Here is an 18,833-nt window from a genome sequence, read left to right on the forward strand (position 1 = left end):
TGTACAGAATTAGAACAACAAATACATTAATAGCACGTGATTACTAACCCGGCTTGTGCAACGAGGGCAGAGTTGAAGTTGGAACTGAAAGCTGAAGCAAATCCGGGTAAAACAGAAGCTGGAGATGGGGCAGTCACTGCGGATGGCACAGGTGAAACTCCTGCCAACGTACAGGCAGGCTGAAGTCCAGGAAAAGGTGGAAGAGCGGATAATGCTGGGTTCACTGATGGTGCACTAGAAACTGGGAAACCAGGAAAAGATGGATTGGATGAGACTAATGGTCCTTGTGGTACAGAAAAGAGTGAAGGGACGGCTGCGGAAAGGTTCAGTGGAAAAGAAGCAGCAACTGCTGGGGCAGAAAGGCCAGGATACACAGATGATGTCAGTGGTGGGCTTACTGAAGCACCTGTAGTGGCACACGTTAACATAGCTGCAGTAGGCGTTAGGGCTGGACTACCTGCAAATGGAGATCCATTAGATAATGAAGTGAAAGGAGAAAAAACAGGAGGCATTGTTGTAGAGGAGCCCAATGCAATTGAAGACAGGGTTGGGCTGCCTATGTTTCCATTGAGTGAGGAAAGGCCTGCCAATCCTGGATTCAGTGAATTAGACAGGCTTCCATGGTTAGGTGGAAAAATATGGCTTAACATAGCAGGTAACCCTAGAGAACCATGCAATGGTGTTGCTGAGCGTGAAGGACCTTTGAATGCAGAAGGTGAAGGACTGGCTGATTCAGCTTTAGCCAATATACTGGATGCTGTCATGGAAGATGAAGGATTTTGTTCAGGCAAGGAAACGGATGGATTTTGGCCCTGTGAAACCATGGGAATGCAACTAAGGGGAGACTGAGTGGCCAGCAGAGGTTGTCCTGGTATGGAAGTGGATGTAGAAATTGGATTTGATAATGAAGGTGAAGATGACCCTGAGAACATAGACATTTCTGGAGTGGTAGTCCTCTGAGATGTGGGTGTTGAACATGGAGGAGTAAAACATTTGTTTAAAGCAGAGACAGAATCTGTATTTTGAAGACTTGGCAATGACATTAGTCCAGAAACAGGCACGGAAGGCATTGAAGGTGAACTCATTAATGATGGATCATTTGAAGCTAAAAATCCTTTTAAAACGGATAGCAATGGATTGCCTATATTCATTTGTCCAGCAACTCCAGCAATATCAGAAAGTGTGGGACTACCCATGCCTTGGAAAGCGGGATTTAATGACAACGGGAGACCAGCAAATATTGATGGCATCATGTTGGCAGTGCTTACAGAGGCTGTAGAAGTTGTGGCAGAAAATGGAAGGCCTGGAAGTGACAGGGGTGACAAAGTATCATTGGGCCCAGAAATGGCAAAGGGCGAGGAAGAACCACGCGGTGATGTAATGCCAGCAGATGGAAGACCAGGAAATACTGAAGAGCTTGGTGTTGAAGGTGCACTGACAGCTGATGTGTGAGTACTGGAGGACATCTGAGCACTTTTAATAACAGTTGGTGTGGATGACTTAGGAGAGGCCATAGAGGGTGTGACTTGCCCAGAAAAGGCTGCCATGGAAGTAGGCATGTTCATTCCAGAAATAGAAGGTGTTGTAGGGGTGGAAGGAGGATTTATGGTTCTAGCAGGAGAAGCAGTAGGAGCTGGGGATGGTGTGGCAGAAGGTGTTGGGGGAGCAGATGAGTTGCTTCCATGTGGAGAAGTATGTGGGTTTCCCAACGCAGAAGCTGCAATAAAGATAAAAAAAGATTTATTGAAATGATACTAAAAACACTACTTAGTTAAACAACATAAAATACATAAAATATAATAAATACATCAAGAGATAAACATTTGTAAAAGCTTTAACTGTTGAATGTAGAGATTTGAATACAACTGTAACGGTTGATCAACTAATCCATCCAATATAGAATCCTGGTAATCTGAAATATTAAGGAATGGGCGGGAAGTCCTCCTCGTGGGGTTATTATTATCATCTTTATTTATAAAGGTGCCACAAGGGGTTTGCAGCATTGCACAATACTGATGGTTATTATTACAACCTTCAAATTGTAGGCCTCATTTCAAGATATGTCCCACTGAAAACAGCAGTATTTCTACACCAGGCATACAAATGTGTCTAGCTTATACTTCCCAAATCCACGTACAGTGTAGAGAATAGATGCAGCACAAACACATTTTCACCAAAAATGCTCTCCATAAAAATATTAATTACGGGTAAATTACACAGGGGTATCAGTTAACAAGTTAGAATAATAGGATTTTTATACTTATGTAAAATCCCTTTCTCTTAGTCCATTAGGGGACAGCGGGGACATTGTGGTATAGAGTAGTGGGAATAGGTGATGTGCACTTTAAAAAATGTATTAACAAGGATTAGCTCCTTCCTCTCTGTACTCCACAGAAGACAAAAAGGGAAAACAACATTCTCTTCAACAACAAAGACAACACGTCAAACATAAGGAGGGACCAGAGCATTAAGGGAGGGGGGCGCCTGGTGTCCCCCAATGGACCAAGAGAAAAGGATTTTACGTAAGTATAAAAATACTATTTTCTCTATCCTCCTTTGGGGGACACCATGGACAATGGGGACGCTCAGAATAAACAGCGCAAAGCACTTTTCTCCCAAAACTTGCATCCCCGGATGAAAAGACAATAAACCTGTAAAACCGAGTGAACAGGTGCATGGAAGACCACGTGGCCGCCCGACACAGATACTCAGTCGAGGCACCATACCAAGCCACCTAGGAAGCACTCACCATGGAGCAAGCCCAAAGATCTTATGGAACAGGCTGCCCAGTCCCACCATAAGCCTGACAAATTACAGCCATAATCTACCAAGCAATAGTCACCCTAGAAGCTGGTCAGCCTCTCTTGTGTAAATCATAGAGGACCAGAAGATCTTGCGCACATCCAAGTCCTACTCATAGTACGCAAATTACCACATTGAGAGAATAAATCAAAACGTTGTCCTCCGAATACAGACACTTAGGCAGAGCAGGAATGACGATGTCCTGATTTAAGTGAAATCTAGACATCACCTTAGGAAGGAATGAAGGCTTAGTCCTATCCTCATGAAAAACAAGAAGAGGAGACTTGCAAGATAAGGCTGCAAGCTCTGAAACTCTTGTCATAAAGATGGCTAAAAGAAAGACGGTCTTCCAGGTACGAAATATAAAATCCATGGTAGCCAAAGTTTTAAATAGCAGATGCGGCAAAGCATTCAACGCCAAATTTAAATTCCAAGGCACTACTGGAGGAACATACGGAGGTTGCATATGATGCACCCCCTGAATGAAGGTTTGCACATCAGGCATAACAACAAGTCTCTTTTGAAAGAAGGCAGAAAGAGTCGACACCTGACCTTTAAGAGAGCTAAGGTGCAAACCAGCGTCCAGCCCATCCTGTAAGAACATAAGCAAAGTAGGAAACTCCGTCTATTCACACCATGCAATATATGTCCTGAAGACCATATGATATATTTTGGTTGAACCCGGTTCTGGGCCCAAAGTATAGTTTGTACCACGTGCTCAGACAAACACTTAGCTTAAAAGGATTGAGGCTTCAACAGCAACACTGTTAAAGCCAGACGTGCCAAACTGAAATGACAGAAAGGACCCCCCTGACATTGAGAGAATGTCAGTGTACCAGGCCCTTCCGAGGCCAATCTGGCACCACCAGAAGGACTGGAAACACTTTCTCTTCACCTTCTTCAACACTCTCGGAAATATGCTACCGGAGGCAACAGGAAAAACCTAACTGTACCACCAAGAGACATGGAGTCTACTGAGACAGTCAGAGGATCTCTTCCCAGGAACAGAAGAGGTGGACCTTGTGGTTCAAAATAGATGCCACCATGTAGATGTCCGGTTAACCCCACCTGTCGACCAACTGGCAAAATCCCTCCGGATTGAGAGACCATTTGCCGGGGTGCAGAGTCTGCCTGCTGAGAAAATCGGCTTTTCAATTTTCTATCCCTGGAATAAAGATGATCATGACCGCCTGAAAATGGGCTTCGGCCCACCGAAAGATCCTGCGGGTCTCTCGCGTGGCCAAGGGACTTTTGACCCTGGTGATTGAGGTATGCCACCAACGTTGCATTGTCCAAATGAATCTCCATCGCCCTTCCCTGCAGCAAATGTTGTGCGCTGATCAGAGCTGCCCAAAGTTCCAAAACAGTGATTGGAAATTTGGATTCCTTCAGAGGCCAAAAATCCCGAAAACCGAGCGTAAAGACAGATGGCATCCCAACCCTGAAGTCTGGCATCAGTTGTGATCGAGGTCCAATACCAGATCGAGAACGGATGACAACTGCAGATATTTTGTTTCTGCAGTCACCAAAGGAGTGACGCATATGTGGAGACAGACGGAATACCTAATTCAGATTCAGATGGGATCTGTTCCATTTCGACAAAAGTTCCAACTGGGACTACCGTGCATGAAACCGAGCAAATCTGGCCCAGAATTCTCATGCCGAAATGCAGAGAGGTATGTTTGGCAGCCAACAGAGATCTTACCATCTTCTGCAAGGCCAGAATCTTTTCCGGAGGCAAAAACACCCGCTGTTGTCGGGTGTCGAATTACAGTACCAAAAAGATCATTTATTGGGTTGGGATCAACTTGGACTTTTTTAAAGTTGAAAGTCCAACCATGGGGTTCCAGAGTTACTACCTGGAAATGAGACAGGAGTACTGGCGGAGACTCTGCCTTCAGAAGAAGATCGTCCAGGTAAGGGATGATCGTAAGACCTGAAGACCTGCAGAGTAGTAGTCAGGCCAAAAGGAAAAGCCTGAAATTGTAGTGCTCTGCAGAACCGCTAACCTGAGGAGGGGCTAATGACCCTCCCAGATGGGAACATATAGATAGGCATGTTTGATGTCTAGAGCCACCATGAACTGCCCCTTGTCTATACTGTGAATCACCGAACGCAACAATGCCATCTTGAATCTGGGCACAATGACCTGAGTGTTTAAAAATTACAGATTCTGAATTCAGTCTGAACGACCCTTCGGGTTTTGGAACAAGAAAAAGGTTGAAGTAGAATCCCAAACCTTTTTGGGAGTCCAGAGCCGAAATAGCTACTCTGGAAGAAAACAGGGAGTAGATGGCCTATCGCAGAGTCAGTCGCTTTTGTGGACAGACGGGAAGCCCTGTGATAAAGAACCAACTGTGAGGATGGCTGGAAAGATCGATCATGTACCCCCAGACCATAACCCCCTGCACCCAGGTATCTGTGGCAGGCTGGAAACACTGATCCCTGAATAGGAGAAGACGGGCTCCCACCGCGGAAGACTGAAGAGGAGCAGAATGCCCGCCACGACTATTGTTTGCCATCAGACTCCGAGCCGACCAGGCCTGACGTCCAAGCTGCAGACCACCCTCTTGGGGCAGACAGGAGGACTGACAAGCAGAGTATTGACCCCTAAAAAAGTGAAAAATGAAAGGAACAAAACCTAGACAACTTCGGCTTGGGAGCATTGACAGAGAGAAAAGTACTTTTCCACCTGTTGCTTGACTGATAATGGTGTCAAGCTATGGGCCAAACAAATGACCCCCAGAAGAGGGAATCATTTCAAGAGCCTTTTTAGACTCAACAGCAGCCTCCCAGGATTTAAGCCAGGGAGTCCGATGCACAGACACTGCAGAGGCAGATATCAGTGCCCCTATCAGTTACGTGCCCAGGGCCACCTCCCCCAAGTATTCTGTAGACCTCTGAATTTGTTCCACCAAGTGAAGCAATTTAGAAGATGGTCTCCTGGCCACCAGACCCTTAGACAGCTGTTCAGACCAGCAAAAATAAAATGGAAATAAAAGTGTATAGAGCAGCCCAAAACAGCCGGATTTGCCGGGCACTAAACTGAAACTAAGCAAACAGGAAGTGTGGTGTAGAGAGGGAGGAGCTAGGGCTTGTTAATAAAGTTCTTAAAGTGCCAATCACCTATTCCCATTACTCTATACCCCAATGTCCCAAGTGTCCCCCAAAGGAAAATACAGAAAATGGGTTTATCATTAGTTGTAAATGCGACAATCACAATACATAAGTCATACACACAGTTAATCATATTACCCTAGTTGTACACTAGTATTATAATGTAAAGCAGTGTCAGTTGCACATACAGAATATTGTGTTTATAGTGTTAGTAGAGAATGCAAAAAGCACATTTTACATAAGAAAGTACTTAAATACAATCACCCCCACATGGTTGTTTACCACTTTATAAATTCAGTTGAAATCTAGTCTCCTATATTAGTTTAAATGGAAAGGACAAATACGAGATGCTAATAGATAGCAACACTTTAAGATAATATAGGTACAATCCTAATGAATGAAGTACTATCAGCAGGAGAGATCAATGTGCAAACAGCCAATAAGAAGCAGTTAGTTGGATGCTGCGGGCGCTGTCGTCATCATCAGCATGTATCTTTGCACCAGGCTGAAGGGAGCCGCTAAAGAGAAGCCTCCTGAGAGTGTATCAGGAGATGCATCCACCGCATCTAAAGGGTGTGCGCTACACTTGTATGTGCACACCCTTCCAATACTCAAGTTGTCCACCTCTCTAGGAATAAGGGGCTGCAAGTCTAAGATACGCTCAACTCTAAATATTGTGACCCACATGAACAGTACAGAGATGTAAGTTTCTCCAAATGGACTTGAGTCCAACTCTACTTGAGGCCCTGTATGTGCAAACCTGAGTTTAGAACCTTTTCATAGCGGGCAGATTTTAATGTTACTATTTGCAACTAAAGAGAACATCTATGATAATGTTGATCTCGACAAGTGTCAACATTTTGTCAATGACATAAATAATAGCAGTGACATCTCTAACCCATAGGAAGCTACAAAGCACTAAAGAAAACAGGCGTCATAAGAAGAAAATAAGTAAAAACGGAGACTTTTTCCAGGGGGATACATTACAAACTTTACTGCAAAACCTTTAAATATATTTTGTGCCTACATATTTTTCTACAATTCAGACAAGTCTACTTTACCTTGATTAGCTGTAGCTTTTGCTTGAGCAGCAGGATCTTCAATTCCTAGAAGAACAAAGACAGAGAATCAGTCTTAGAAATGATAAAAATATCCAATGTATATGGTACCTATACCATGCTATCCTTCTTACCGGTGGCCAGGGAGGCAGGATTAGGAGAATAAGGGGGTGGAGGCAGAGTTCCGGGAGCTACATTTGCAACAGAAATGAGACTACCATTGATATATGCACCTATTGAATAAAAACAAAATATGTAAAATGAGGAACTGTGGATTAGGAGTAGAAGGTAACTTGTTCTATAGCTAACAGGCTCTTTCTATTCTCAGTTTGATCTAATGATCCCGCAAAGGTGGCGCCACTGAGAGCTAAAACTAGTGTAAATATACAGTTTACAGTGACTTTTATTTTTTAATGCTATTATAGCAAAATAAGTGATTAATTATCTTTATATGCGGTTTGGAAGAGGTTATGGGGTTTATTATCTCAAATGCTTGAATTTAAGGGGATAAGAGTTTCGTTAAAAATTTGGAGCCTAAAATATTGTAAATTAAACTTACAAATTACCCCTTACATTGATCACACTGCCATACTAGTTAAATTGTTTAGCAGTGCTCTTCACAGTGACTGTAGGGGGAGGAAGCTAATTATCATGCCTATGTGTATGATATCACTTAGCAGTCGCACTTTATTTTTTTCCTGGTATTCTAAGCTATCTGGATAACTGGTTTCAGGATAAAATATCTCATGTCTGTATTATAAAATAATATACACTGCCGCCAGTGGAACCCGCAGTCTCTGTATCTCCAGTGAATGGGAACGTATACTATATGATGGATGTACTGTTCACAGCGGTGTGAACAGTGAACTTCTCTGCTCCATTCTTCCCATCGCATCCCATGAACAATTGCGGTATAAGCCAGAAATGTCCTTGTATTCTCTGGACCTCATTTACCAAACGCACCTGAAGCACTCAGCAAAACACCTTAGTCCGCCACGATGGTCCGCCCAGAGCACAGCAAGGTGCAAATGCCTCCTTTCTGGAGGAAACGTCTTTAGGAGGTAAACTGTAAATGTTACATTAAAATCCAGCCTCCTACCCCTTTAATACTACCCAATTCAAGTTTGTGGCCTAAAATACTGTTCAGGTTAACATTATTGATGGCTTAAATACATCACGAGGAGGAGATATCATGATTGTCCTTATTACATGCGTCACATTTGTGTGTACGTAGCTTAAACTTAGAAATGTGCTTCTCTACAATTTTAATGGGTCCCATTCAGCAAAGAAGCCTATTTGCAGGTGTCTTTGCAACCCATAATAAAAGTCTCCATGTACAGTGTCCTAAGTAAAAACTTCTCCAATCCTCAACTAGCCCTAGGTGTAAACAGTCTGGGTTGGCTTCCACTATAACAGGGAGACCAAGAGCGCGGGCAGTGGCTACTAGCCCCACGCTGAGAAGCACTGGGCCTCTTCTTGACCCCATCTGTTGTGGGGGCCAAGGTAGTCGATAAGGTTGTGACCCCTATAGTAGCAACTTTGCCACCCAAGTGGTCCCAGTATCCCAGTACAATGAACAGATGTCCCTGAGAGACACGTACCTATTATACCAAAAATCTAAATAAATAATAATAAATCTCTGCTAGCTCTGAGCTCTTAAGTCCGGTTCATTGAAGATTTTTTGGAGAGGGTCAATGCCCCTGCATGAGAAAGGACGCCCCAGAAAGTCGGTCCGCTCTCTTTTATCGCATTACAATAGTCTCACTCCACAAAATTAAATCTTCTTTTCTGCACTGCAAAACCAGACGCACCAGTGCGCCTACTCCATATTTAACTACAAACGCCTTCACTCCGCCCAATTACCCCCCACCTGCCGTCGCTATCATGCTCCACAATTAAGGCACACAGTGATCAAAGCTGTATTTTCTCTGCGAAACAGCAGCCTTGTTTCAGAAATGACCCCCCTCCCCCATAACTACACCTACATAATTTCATGAAAATCTTCAAACAACCTTTTTCACAGTCAATTTACACCACTGCCTTGAAAGTTCATCCTACTACCATACGGGGTTATTGCTTTATCAATTAATGTATTTGTTTCCCAATGCATTGGCCAAATCTAGTGTGATTTTAGTTGGTCAGTTTGGTTGTACATTGTGTGGGCTAGTCATTCAAAACGGATTTTGATAGGGTGTGGCAGAAAAGTGGGTCAAATGATGACATCCACGGGAGCTAGAGCTGATGGTACGCATATGAGTCTGGTTGTTCAGCATGGCAGATGAACTCAGCTTGGCCATCCGAGTGTGTGAACATGCTGCTCACTTACTGTATATGGTCAGCCACACTGCATCGTATGTGGATGGCTCAAGGCTGTGGCCGTCTCAATCTTTCTTCCCCTCACAAATCTTCGTCTATCTCTAATCTTATTCTAAAGCACCGCCTACATCAAGTGCTCTAAATAAGCTAAGATATTAATAAAAAGTACAGTTATTATGTATTACAAGTTTCGATTATAAACTAATTAATTCATTATTACATTTCTGTCTATTCATAAACCTAATTATATGACATATGGATGAAGAACTGTTTTAAACTGATGAAGCAATCAAGCACTTCCTAGAGTACTGGGAAGAAGCCAGATTGCGCCGCACTAACTAGGCAGAAAGAGTGCGGGTATTTAAGAGACGAACAGTGTGATTGGCGTAGCGTGAGGCAGATGCTCCACCGTACTGTACATCTAAAATAGAAGTGCTCCATCTGTGGGCATGATATAAAGTTCTCCTGCACAAATGAGAGACTAGCAAAACTGCCAGCCATACCATGATATGTTAGTGGTCATTACTGTTGTAATACAATTAATACAAAACAACACAACAGAAATAGGTAATGGCATTGTGTAAAGAGGGGTGATGTGCTTTTTTTTTTTTTAGCCCTCTGATATAGTTTACAGCACATCATAATGTTAGTAAATAAGCCTAAACATAAAATATAAATATGCCTAGAAATGACTGCGTTGTAACTGATAAATGCTTGAAAGGAACAAGAAGATTACAGTTCTATTTATAAGAAAACAACTGAAAACTAAAAACAAAAAAAGAAACTTCTCCAGGCTTCAATCCTGAGTTTCAAAAGTGTTGGCGCACTAGCAATTTGGAAACCATATTGCTTCAATAGCACACTAAGCTCACTTCTGTCAATATTCGCTTGTTTACAGTATCGGCTGTTGTGCAAAAAAAATAAAATTTGCAGAAAATAGAAAAATTTAGTTACTGTAATTCTCGTTTTTCTTAGCCCAATCCCGACAACTCGTGCTATGGGTTGTTGCCCCTTCCCCTTCAGATAAACTTTGACCTTCTCCAGAGGTATTTAAGTTTGACTGTTCCTTCTTTACCGTCTTCCCATAGCAATCTAAAAGATAGAAAAGCAAGAAACACAAAACAGAGCCCCGATACAATTTATTTCTCTGAATGCTCTGCATTCCGTACAGTAAAACTGTTCTAGGCTTCAATACAAAAATAATTAAAAAATTGTATTGGTATTGCGTTGCATGTTGTTTCCTACGTGGTTACGGGATGATGGAGATTTGCCTTCCCCCTTCCTCGTTGTCCTGTTATGTGACACACAGGCAGCATGCAAAAGGTTCACAATGATATCTGGAACATGCAGATTATGCATCATGGTGGGGCAAAAAATTATAGTAATAATAATTACAAAATTCTTAATAAGTTTAACTCTACTGGACTATCTTTATAGATTCTAGAAGTTCTCACCATCAGAGCCCTCGACACCCATTTGTTTTGGTTTGTATTGGTATGCAAAATCTGTGTACCTCTTACAAATTGTACAGCGCTATTAAAAAAGTTAGTGCTTTATAACTACCATAACCTTGAAAAAGACTCATATTAAGAGTTGAAACGCGTTGGTTTTACAGACTACAACCGTGGGTGAGGCGAGAACGTTGCAGCGACAAAGAGATCTTTGGATAAAGACATTTGATTGCCAATTGTTATCCGTCCCCCGGTACGAGTCCATTTTTACCATTTTTATGTTTTTAATAGAAGTGTATTAGAATGTATTAAAGGGTAATGCGCTAGATCGCTTCCTTTGTTTTTTTTCTTGGAGTGTGGATTTCCGAATACGAGGAGTATGAGGCTAACGGATAAGGAACACTCATCAGATTTTTATGGGCGAGACTTCATTTGAAACAGAGTAAGCATACATCCGAAAGGGTGCTGCAATATAAAGAAGACACGGGTGTCCGTATTGTTTGCTGATCAAAATTTAGCACGGGACTATAGAACCTATGATTTTTTCTTATAAAGTTGTTTTACAATGTAATAGACATACTACACCATTATAAGTTTTATGTTGTAGGAAGGTTCGTTGCATTGTTCCTGGTAAGATCTTCTAGAACAACGTTTTCAGTGCAAGAAAGTAAGTGCCATAGGTATATAACAATTTTTTTGTATGTGAACATGATAACGCAAGTATAAGTGGTTGCTTGGAGTTATATACACGGCTGCATACTGAGTGGAGCACCGATTTGACAATTTATTTTTGCAGTAATAAGACTTTGTATAAAGATAGTAACCCTTGCAACCAGCCTCGGACTGGCCTGCTGGGCAGCCGGGCTATCCACCGGTAGGCCCGGCGCGTTGAAGCTCCGCCCCCTCCGCTGTTAGGGCAGAACTTACAGGGAGCACATGACTGGCGATGTCAGCAGTAAACACAGTACCGCACAGGTGTAGAGAGCCGTGTCTGGGCTCTCTGTACCTGCGCGGTAGTGTGTTTTTCACTTCAGCAAGGAAGGAGGAGTCCTGCTGTGGCTGCCTTCCTGTTATCACTAGCCGCTGCTGCCCAGAGGAGCAGGATGCCAGAGTTTTTGACGGTCACAGGTAAGTAGTGACTCAGTGCGTTCCCAATCTTGCGGGTTGCTCAGTGGTAAATGGTGCAGGATATGTGCTACATGCTTCCGTTCTATCACATTCAAAAACTTCATAAGCTGCTAAACTAACAGTCCTTGCCATTCCTCTTGAGCTGAGAGCTATGAGGTTAATAGCTATACCGACTCAGCATATACTGTAGCTGTTATAACAATTTTGCCACATGGATTCCTCACTTTCTCAGGTCTGAAATACAACATAAATACTTTATTGTATGATTGCTTGATGCTACTATGTTGCCTACTAAGTTTGCAGTTGTATAGTCCACACTGCAGAACAAGATCCTATATCTTTACAAAATTATTTTGCAGATACAACAGATAAAACTGTCATCACTTCACATGTAGTTATCTCTGCCTATCATGTTTGCTCTCCTCATTTTCCCCCATCCCCATTGATTTTTCTCTCCTTTCAAGCCCAAGATAACTCTCTCCACTGCTGGTGCTCACAACACGCATCTCTCTGGTCTTTTGGCCACAGACTGTTAGTTCCCAAATCCATATTTCCTGCCCTCTCTGTTCCATGGCAATGTCCATGGAACAGAGAGAAAAGAGCTTTAAATCACAAATGGTGGGCAAAAGGTTTTCATGATTATGCTGCAAATGGAATAAATCAATGTCGGGTTTGTCAGGAACTCAATGCTACCAGGCCACAGCAAGCTCCTGAAAAGCATCTGCCACGGACTTATCTATAGTTTTGTGTACATGATACATGTGAAACTCGCCTAATTTGCAATGTCCACTTTGTCCTGTAAGGACCACACCATAGTGCTATAAGTTATTCTCCATGGGCTGACCACACCCCCTTGACTGGCCACACCCCAATATAGTGGGCCCCTATAACTGCATTCCCCCGGTGGGCCCTTCATGCCCCAGTTCGACACTGCTTGCAACCATTATGGGGACAGCAGCAGCTATGGGTGGAGCAACACCTAGTTGAATATAAGGATTAAAGGGTAAAAGAAATTTACAGTTCAGGCAACGTATTCTTAATTACACAACGAAAGCACAGAAGTGTTGGCTTCTGTTTGAGTATGAATCTGATCTCAATGAGGTAGGTGGAGTAGGTGAAGAAATGTTTGAAGGAATGGAGGCACCTTCAACTGTATATATATCTAATTAATGTATTTTTTAACTGCACAAATTAAATTGGATATTTAAACTTTATTAATAGATAAGGTTTACTTTTGATTGCATACAGGAAAAACATTTAACTTTATCGGAAATTGGATTCTACAGGGTATATCTACTAAACTGCGAATTTGAAAAAGTGGAGATGTTGCCGATAGCAACCAATCAGATTCTAACTGTCATTTTGTAGACTGTACTAAATAAATGATAACTAAAATCTGATTGGTTGCTGTAGGCAACTCTACTAATCCACAGTTTAGTAAATATACCCCTAAGTCCCTACCTGCCTGGCTCATCTGGACACAGCAGTTTTTTCACACACTATTTTGCAATACTGCTTGAGTTCCATCTGGTTGGTGAAACTGTAGGATAACTTCTTTGAAAAGCTTCCAGGCCCTGGAGCACAGAAACATGCTCATAGCATTACACTCCCACCACCAGGCTTAATGGCTGGAATGGTCTTCTTGGGATACTGCAGAGTCTTAAGATAGCACCAAACACTGCGACTAATTATGAGATCAAAAAGTTAAATCTTGGTCTTTTTAGACCAAAGAATCTTCCTCCACTTTGAATGAAGGTTTTCCAAGTGCTTTCTGGCACACTGTTGATAAGATTTCATGTGCGGTTTCTCCAACAATGGTTTTCTTTTTGCCACCCTCTTGTAAAGCACAGATTTATGACGTGGCCTATTGTTGTCCCATGGACAGTTTCTTTCATCTCGGCCATGGAAGACTGTAACCCTGTCATAGTTTAGTAAGAATCTTGGTGGCCTCCCTAAAAAGTGCCCTTCTTGTATAGAAGCTCAGTTTCAGAGGATGTCCTCTACTAGCCAAATTCACACTTGTGCCATATTGTTTCCATTTCATAAAGATGTACTTGCCAGTACTTTTGAATGTTGTTTAATATTCATGATGAAGCTCCTGCTTGGAAATGTACTAACCAACTGTGGGACCTATGACAGGCAGATTAAGTCAATTGAAAATCTTCAATTGCACACACGTGGATTGCAATCAATTACTTATGCGATTCCTGAAGACAACTTATAGTTTTGGGTAGATTTTAGTAAAGAGGGTGAATATTTATGTACTCAGTGAATGTCTGATTTTTATTTGTACTTAAGAAAGTTGGCAGAGTTGTTTTTATTAATGGTTTATTTCACATTACAAAATAATGTGTGTTAATCAGTGGTAAACATTCCATAATAAATGCATTTAGATTTAGATATAAGAATAAAAATTAGAAAATGCAATTTATATAGCCTCTGTATTGTGTGAATTTAGTTACTGATATGTTTTTAAAAATATCAGCTATGTCTACCTTGTGTTTTAAATACTTAAGGACAACTATGATGTCTATGACATACAGTATAGCTCTGTGGCAATGACGACCCCCAAAGAGGAAGTAATTTATAACAACCTAAATTCACACAGATTATTACCGCCATCATTACTCTTCAGGCCTATTGTTAAATCTGAGCTTCTTTGCCTTTTATGTTAATTTGAACTAGCCAACCAACCCTACAGCCTATGACGTTACTAATACCGGTTTCATACTGCCGCCCTGGCAATATCCCGGGTTTTTCAAGCCGGGTTTTTGCGTCCCAGCTCAGAAACACCATTCATACTGCACCTCGGACCCGGGAATTTCCCGGGTTGACCCCATTCATACTGCACAAGTCTGTGCCCTGGCAATTTGTGGGAGTCATCACCAGAGCAGTTTTCATTGGCTGAAAAATGGTGATGTCATTGAAAGGTGACTGGTTTTTTGACGCATAAAGATGATGCAAAAGTGGGTGGTGATTGTTTATTGAAATAAAAGCAATTTTCTCCAACAAACTCCGATTCTGCTTCAGCTTGATCTGCACTCCACCATCCACCATTTCTCCTAAACTCCTTCTCGAATCTTCCACGGGCTCCCACCGATGACATCATCCTCCAGAGACAGGCAGACAGCCAATCAGCTTGTTTTCTGTGCAACCTGGGTTGAAAAACCCGGGTTGCACCATTCATAGTGCAGGCAACCCGGGTCCGACCCGGGAATTACCCCTCGATAAATCCCGGGTTGAAGACCCTGGTTTTTAGACCCGGGATTTTTGACTTGTACCATTCATACTGCACCAAGACCCGGATCGTTTGAGCTCGCCCCGGCAAAAACCCGGGATTTTGGTGCAGTATGAATGGGGTATTAAAGAGAATCAGGTTTGCATTCTACAGAAGCATATAACAATGCTTCAACACACCATGAGACCATTGTTCTGCCTCTGTACTTTATCATGACATACTACATTACAAAATATATTCCTAAACCTCAGAGAGATATATGCTTGTCCTGACAAAATCACGTGCACGCAGCCATTAGGTAACTCCATCTTCCATTCCTTCTTTGACAGGTGAATGGAGGAAAGATGAAAGTCACATGGACAACACTGCTCCCTATGAGGAGATGCCATTGCAGTGCACATGACGGTCAAGTGAGTTGTCATTTCTCCTTCGTTTGATGTCAGCAACAGTATGGAATGGAGACAGGATTAAAGGCTGTGTGCGCTCAACCTTATTTAGTAAAGAATATAAACGTTTCTTCTTAACAAAAAAAAACAACATAAAAAACAAAAAGCACATAAACCACTTTTTGCTTGCCTGCTTTTAGTCCATTACTGGTACATTCAATCTGGAGCCATCTGCACATGCACAGAGTACAGCCTCTCCCAATGCATTTCATCATAGGTCAGACTTGTCTCTGACTAAAGCTGACCTCTGAATAGACACGTTGGGAGTGGCTGTACTTCGTGCAAACACAATGCACAAACGACACCAATCTGTAAGAAGGGTTAGATTCAGCTAGCTCAGTCAGCAAATTGCCCGTTCTACACCTGGAGGGTGGCGCTAATGGACAAGCAAGTAAGGGAATGTCTGGGAAAACAACATAGTGATTACCTAGTTACATGATTGTTTGTTCCACATCTTATCTAGGTTCTATCACCCTTTAAATTTATATGAATTAAATAATGCAGCACTATCCTGTGACCCATTTCTTTTTAAGGAACCATCTCTATTTGTAGTTGTACAACACATTTGCAATATCAATTTGCTGGACACAACACCAAAAACATTTAAGTACCCACTAGGGCAGTGATGGGCAATACCCACATGTGCTGCACTCTAATATTCAAAGAGGTGGCATATTACCTGAATATCAGAATAACAGCTGGGGCCACAAGCCAAGCTCAGGGGCATAAAGCACAGAAAAGGACTGACAGAGCATAACATAGGAATGTGCAGAGGCGGCCTCTCACCCATCACTGCAGTAAGCCCCACTAAAATGTCACAAATTGAAAAAATGAAGAGCAAACTGCCATCATCATTTCATGCTCCAGAGAAAGTCACCCTCAGAAATATGTACCTCCTCTCCTTTACAAACTTATACATTTTTATTTCTGAAGTTTCTGAGACTTTTGAATATATAATATATGCATACGTACATATATATATATATATATATATATATATATATATATATATACATATCTATATATCTCTATCTACCCCTCTCTCATATATATATATATATATATATATATATATATATATAGAGTACAAAAAGTCTCAGAAACTTCAGAAATAAAAATGTATAAGTTTGTAAGGGAGAGAGGGTACATATTTCTGAGGGTGGCTTTCTCTGGAGCATGAAACGATGATATATATATATATATATATATATATATATATATATATATATATATGTATATATATATATATGTCTAACTATATATATCTCTATCTATGACTATCTATCTAACTATATATATCTCTCTAACTATATATATCTGTCTATCTATATATATATCTGCTATAATTTCACCTCTGGAGAAGGTCAACATTAACTATTCTGCAATAGATAAAAAGTAACAATATAAGCTTTGGATTTATATATTGTATGTAGATAGGGATGTACACAGTTCTGCCAAATTGCCACACTCATTCTCGACATTCCTATTACAATGTGCATTTAGTTGCAAAGATAATAAAATATTAAACATTTTACTTTCAAAAATCCCTCCTGTCCATTTAAGAACACAATTATTTAGATATTTTTAGCCACTTTAAAGCAGTCTTGAATTGGGAACATAGTGTATTAAAAAGACCACTAAACTTATATTGCAAATTGTATTATATAAAAGTGCTACTAATAACAACCACAAATCATCATTATCATCAGCTATTTATATAGCGCCACTAATTCCACAACGCTGTAATATATGTAACTCCTTGAAACTTGACAGACCTTGAGATGTTGTATTAATTTGCTATACAGCTGAATGCACGCTAATGCTCTCTCTCAGTCATTTCACACAAAAAGTGTCAGGCTAAAGTGTCCTTTAATGGGAATAGTATCTACCACCACTTCAATCCGGCAACATCTATTGACAGATTTCATTGTCTAAAGCGGAATTACACACCATGGGGCATATTCAATTGTCGGCGGAAACGCCGAAAATCCCGCGGTCCGCGCACGATTACCGTAATAACAGTAATCGTGTGCGGGAAAAACAGTTAATACGGGAATTTACTCGCTGGATTTCAGCTCGCAGCTCCCTGAGCCGCGAGCTGAAGTCTAGCTAGATTTTACCGTATTAACTGTACTAGTTTTAACGCCGTGGGACTTTTTTAGCAATTGAATACGCCCCTAAAGGTTTTATCATCCAATCACATGATAAACTGTTAGGTCCAATAATGCTTTAGTTGTATGCTCTCACTATCATGTTTTATCGTACCAAAGCTCATCAAATCATTTGATTTGATTTTATAAAATGACTAAAAATCACTATCAACGATGTCGGGCAAATTCTGAAGTGCACATGCACTCATGACCAGCAGTGTAGGCAGATCTCCATAGTGTTTACAGAGTAACGATCTTTTCAGCAGTTGGTTATGACATAAATCGTGTTTTCGATTTATCAAAGCCCCATGTCCTCCGATTGCTAATGCCAGCTTACGATGTTGTTAATTGGGGGACAGAACAAGAAATAAAAAGCTTAATAATTAAAATAAAGCATTTTTATTCTTTTAAATATTATTTATTTTCATTTTGTAAATTGTTTTTGTTGTTTCAGAATTCTAATTTGCTTTTACCAAATCTTTCCGGATCGCCAGTGCCACTGAGCACTGATCAGTTACCTTGGTGATATTTTTTTGATAAATTGCCCATAGAACATTGTCTATAGCTCCAATAAGCTGCAATAGAAAATCTTCTTAACAGAGAGGTCTTGATAAATACACCCCTCAGTCTGACGTTTCCCGATTACCTTCATTCACTTCCTCATAACATTATGACACCGCTTCTGTCACATATACAACTGTGTTCACTAACATTGTAAAACAAGATCAGCACAATCATACTGTGATATATGCAGTGCGGCTGTGAACATTCTGATAACTGTCTACAAGTTGATCTAAATCCATCCAAACAAAGGTACATACAGATGAACAGAAGATGAGGACGGATAACAAGAAGTGCTCTGACCCTAGTAAAATGCGCCTTAGAAAACAGTAGTAAAAGTGATACCAGAGCTGAGATGTGTCAACAAAAGAAAACGACAGGAAGCTTTATAAGAACAAAACACTATGGAAATGAACAGATTACATGAGAATTGGGGGTTTCAGAACACTCCACAGATAACAGTAGAGGGAGGAGGGAGTTTTACAGAGAGTGGACTACAACACACACCAGTCACTGGGGTGGGGATCAGCACTGGACTCACACATTAGCGTCTATTAATTATGTAA

The 18,833-nt window shown here is 41.2% G+C and overlaps 1 protein-coding gene across 4 annotated transcripts in view; it reads right to left on the reverse strand.

The window, feature by feature from the left end:
• The window catches only part of PROSER1 (proline and serine rich 1), a 47,321-nt gene that overhangs the window by 4,357 nt on the left and 24,131 nt on the right, over positions 1 to 18,833 (reverse strand). The window contains exons 10-13 of one of the 4 annotated variants that reach the window (XM_075199028.1): positions 10,248 to 10,385; positions 7,112 to 7,210; positions 6,981 to 7,025; positions 49 to 1,717 (exon numbers count right to left, since the gene is read on the reverse strand). In XM_075199028.1, coding sequence (XP_075055129.1) covers positions 49 to 1,717; positions 6,981 to 7,025; positions 7,112 to 7,210; positions 10,248 to 10,385 — 1,951 coding nt within the window. The remainder of the gene's footprint in view (positions 1 to 48; positions 1,718 to 6,980; positions 7,026 to 7,111; positions 7,211 to 10,247; positions 10,386 to 18,833) is intronic. The other 3 variants (XM_075199030.1, XM_075199029.1, XM_075199031.1) reach the window with 3 other exon arrangements.

This window comes from Mixophyes fleayi, chromosome 2 (assembly GCF_038048845.1).
Source record: "Mixophyes fleayi isolate aMixFle1 chromosome 2, aMixFle1.hap1, whole genome shotgun sequence".
In the NCBI taxonomy this organism is placed as follows: domain Eukaryota; kingdom Metazoa; phylum Chordata; class Amphibia; order Anura; family Limnodynastidae; genus Mixophyes; species Mixophyes fleayi.